This window comes from Halyomorpha halys, unplaced genomic scaffold (genome assembly GCF_000696795.3).
Source record: "Halyomorpha halys isolate HHAL.00 unplaced genomic scaffold, Hhal_1.1 Scaffold584.1, whole genome shotgun sequence".
Classification (NCBI taxonomy): Eukaryota; Metazoa; Arthropoda; class Insecta; order Hemiptera; family Pentatomidae; genus Halyomorpha; species Halyomorpha halys.
In genome coordinates, this window is record NW_027116544.1 from 927,593 (window position 1) to 929,866 (window position 2,274).

The 2,274-nt window shown below is 35.0% G+C and overlaps 1 protein-coding gene across 1 annotated transcript in view; it reads right to left on the reverse strand.

The window, feature by feature from the left end:
• The window catches only part of LOC106684453 (gustatory receptor for bitter taste 66a), a 44,642-nt gene that overhangs the window by 12,164 nt on the left and 30,204 nt on the right, over nt 1-2,274 (reverse strand). The window contains exon 3 of the mRNA XM_024361084.2: nt 129-537. Coding sequence (XP_024216852.1) covers nt 129-537 — 409 coding nt within the window. The remainder of the gene's footprint in view (nt 1-128; nt 538-2,274) is intronic.

Consider the following 2,274-nt stretch of genomic DNA (forward strand, 5'->3'; position numbering starts at 1 on the left):
TATAATTTTATTTTTTTAGTAAATATATGTAATTGGACAGCTTTATTATGTCCGTTATATGGCATTCAACATTATAGCTTGGTAATAGTAAAAAATATTTAGATATGGAATTTGGAAATTGTGCCTACCTTTCGTTTCGTTTCATTACAGATGTAAACTATGTTCCAACACATGGAAGGGTAAAAAAATACAGCCACCAGGACAGAAAATATGCTTCCACCACTAAGCACGATGTAAACTCTTGAAGTAAAAATGAAGAAGGTAGACGTGAAGAATAGAAGGTTCTGGATACCGAAGCAGACACTTACCGACTCCGCAGCGGTTGTGAGAACGTAGTGAGTCTGGAGTAGGAATTCTAACTCAGCAGTCCCTCGACAGCGTTGTAACAGAGCATTGCTGGTAAGCACAAAGCTGTCTCCGATTAGGTTACACAAGGAACTGAAGACCATTATAGAACTGAACATCATCCAGGTTGGAAGGAAGTAAGCAATCTTAAACAGGATATTGTCCCAGCTTCTGTTAGTCAGCTGGAACAGTCTGTAGGAGGGACAGAGAAAGATAGTAAAATACGTAATCAGTTAGGTATATATAAAAAAATTAAACTGATCCCGTATGGATTATATCAAAGTGATTTTTGTATTTTTAAACCTTAGAAAATTTATTAAATATATAAAACAAGTAAATTTGGTTTTAGGTATACAATGACATGATACAGGGATTTGGAAAATTTACCCAGTGATAGAACTCGAATACAATTTCTAGAGGAGAAGATCTCGAGGCCAATTATCAAAGGATACTGAGGGGGAGGACGTCATGGGATTCGAACCGAAACCTAAACTAAGTGGCTCTAGATCTCAGCTATCAAGTCCTCCAATACTTTCCATTTATTGTAATCTGAAAATAGGAAATGAAACAACATTTTTGATTTGTAATTTCAATTATTTGATGGACCAATGTAACTGTAATAATGGTCTAAAATTACAATTATTTTGTACCAAATTAAATTGCAATGCAATTCCTCTTTGCTTAACACTGTTTCAACCGTACAATCTTACCTCCCGAGTGAGATACTTTAGTTTTTTTTTATTAAGTTATTTGCAGTGTTTCGAAATTCTGCGAAAATGTTCGCAACGGTTATAATACTTAGGCAAAATCGCTATCGAGTAACCCTTATCCATATAATCCTCAAGAAAGAACGAAATGACAGTGACCACGAGACCTGTGACATGTATGTATATTGTAGCGATGGGCATGGGTAGTTTGAACATTCAAGTCAACAGCGTCAACAACTTGCACCAGCTTCAGTATCAGTGACGCGGCTGAAATTTCCTGAAGTTCTATGTTGCCTTAAATAATTGAATCCTGGATAGTAGAAATGGGATTCGAGCTGATAAAATCATAAAAGTTAAAGATTTTACGAACACCTAAGTTTTATTTATCTTCAGAATCGCTAATTCAAAAATATGAAGTAAAATACCCGTTGGAAGTAGAGACGCCTTCAATTATTGTGGTTATACTACACCGGTTAATTCAGTGTAAAGCAGGCTGTTTTCAAAGAATAAGGCGTAGAAAGGGCAAATTGTATATGGGTTATTTCAAAATTATGGGTTAATTTGAGCTCAACATTTCAGAAGGAAAAATGCTCCGATTTTCATTTAGTGCACATAGTGGGTTCGTGGGTTCGATTGGGTTCCTTCGCAAGTCCTCAAATCTCACATTATAATAGATATTTTGAAACATATTGATTTTCGAAAAAGTTTTGCTTTTAGAAAGTGAGATATAAAATAAAATATATAGATGTAGATTTCAGTGGAAAAATAATTTTTTTTGTGTATAAATTTAGTAATCATTTCAGTAGAAAAACCATACGATAAAAAAAACCCTTTTACATGTCTTGAATTTGTTGAACGCCGAAGTACGGGAAATACCCTCCGTAGCCCATCAACCTAGGCGTTTTCCGTAATCTAATATAAATCATCCATGAAAATAGATGGGAAAATGTCCCATATGTTGCCGATTTGGCCAAAACCAGATACCAATCCTTCCATGATAAACTTCTCAACCACCCTAACCAACTCGTTTCTAGCCTGGCTTCTCCTTCATTACCTAATAATCCTCCTAGGCGTTTGAAAAGAAGATGGTCTCGAGATCTTCTCCTCTAAAAATGTTTTTGGAGTTCTTTTAATAGGTAGATTCTCCACATGTTTGTATCATGTCATTATATCGCTTACAGCAAATTTATCTGGTGTATATATATTTATACAGTTGTAAATA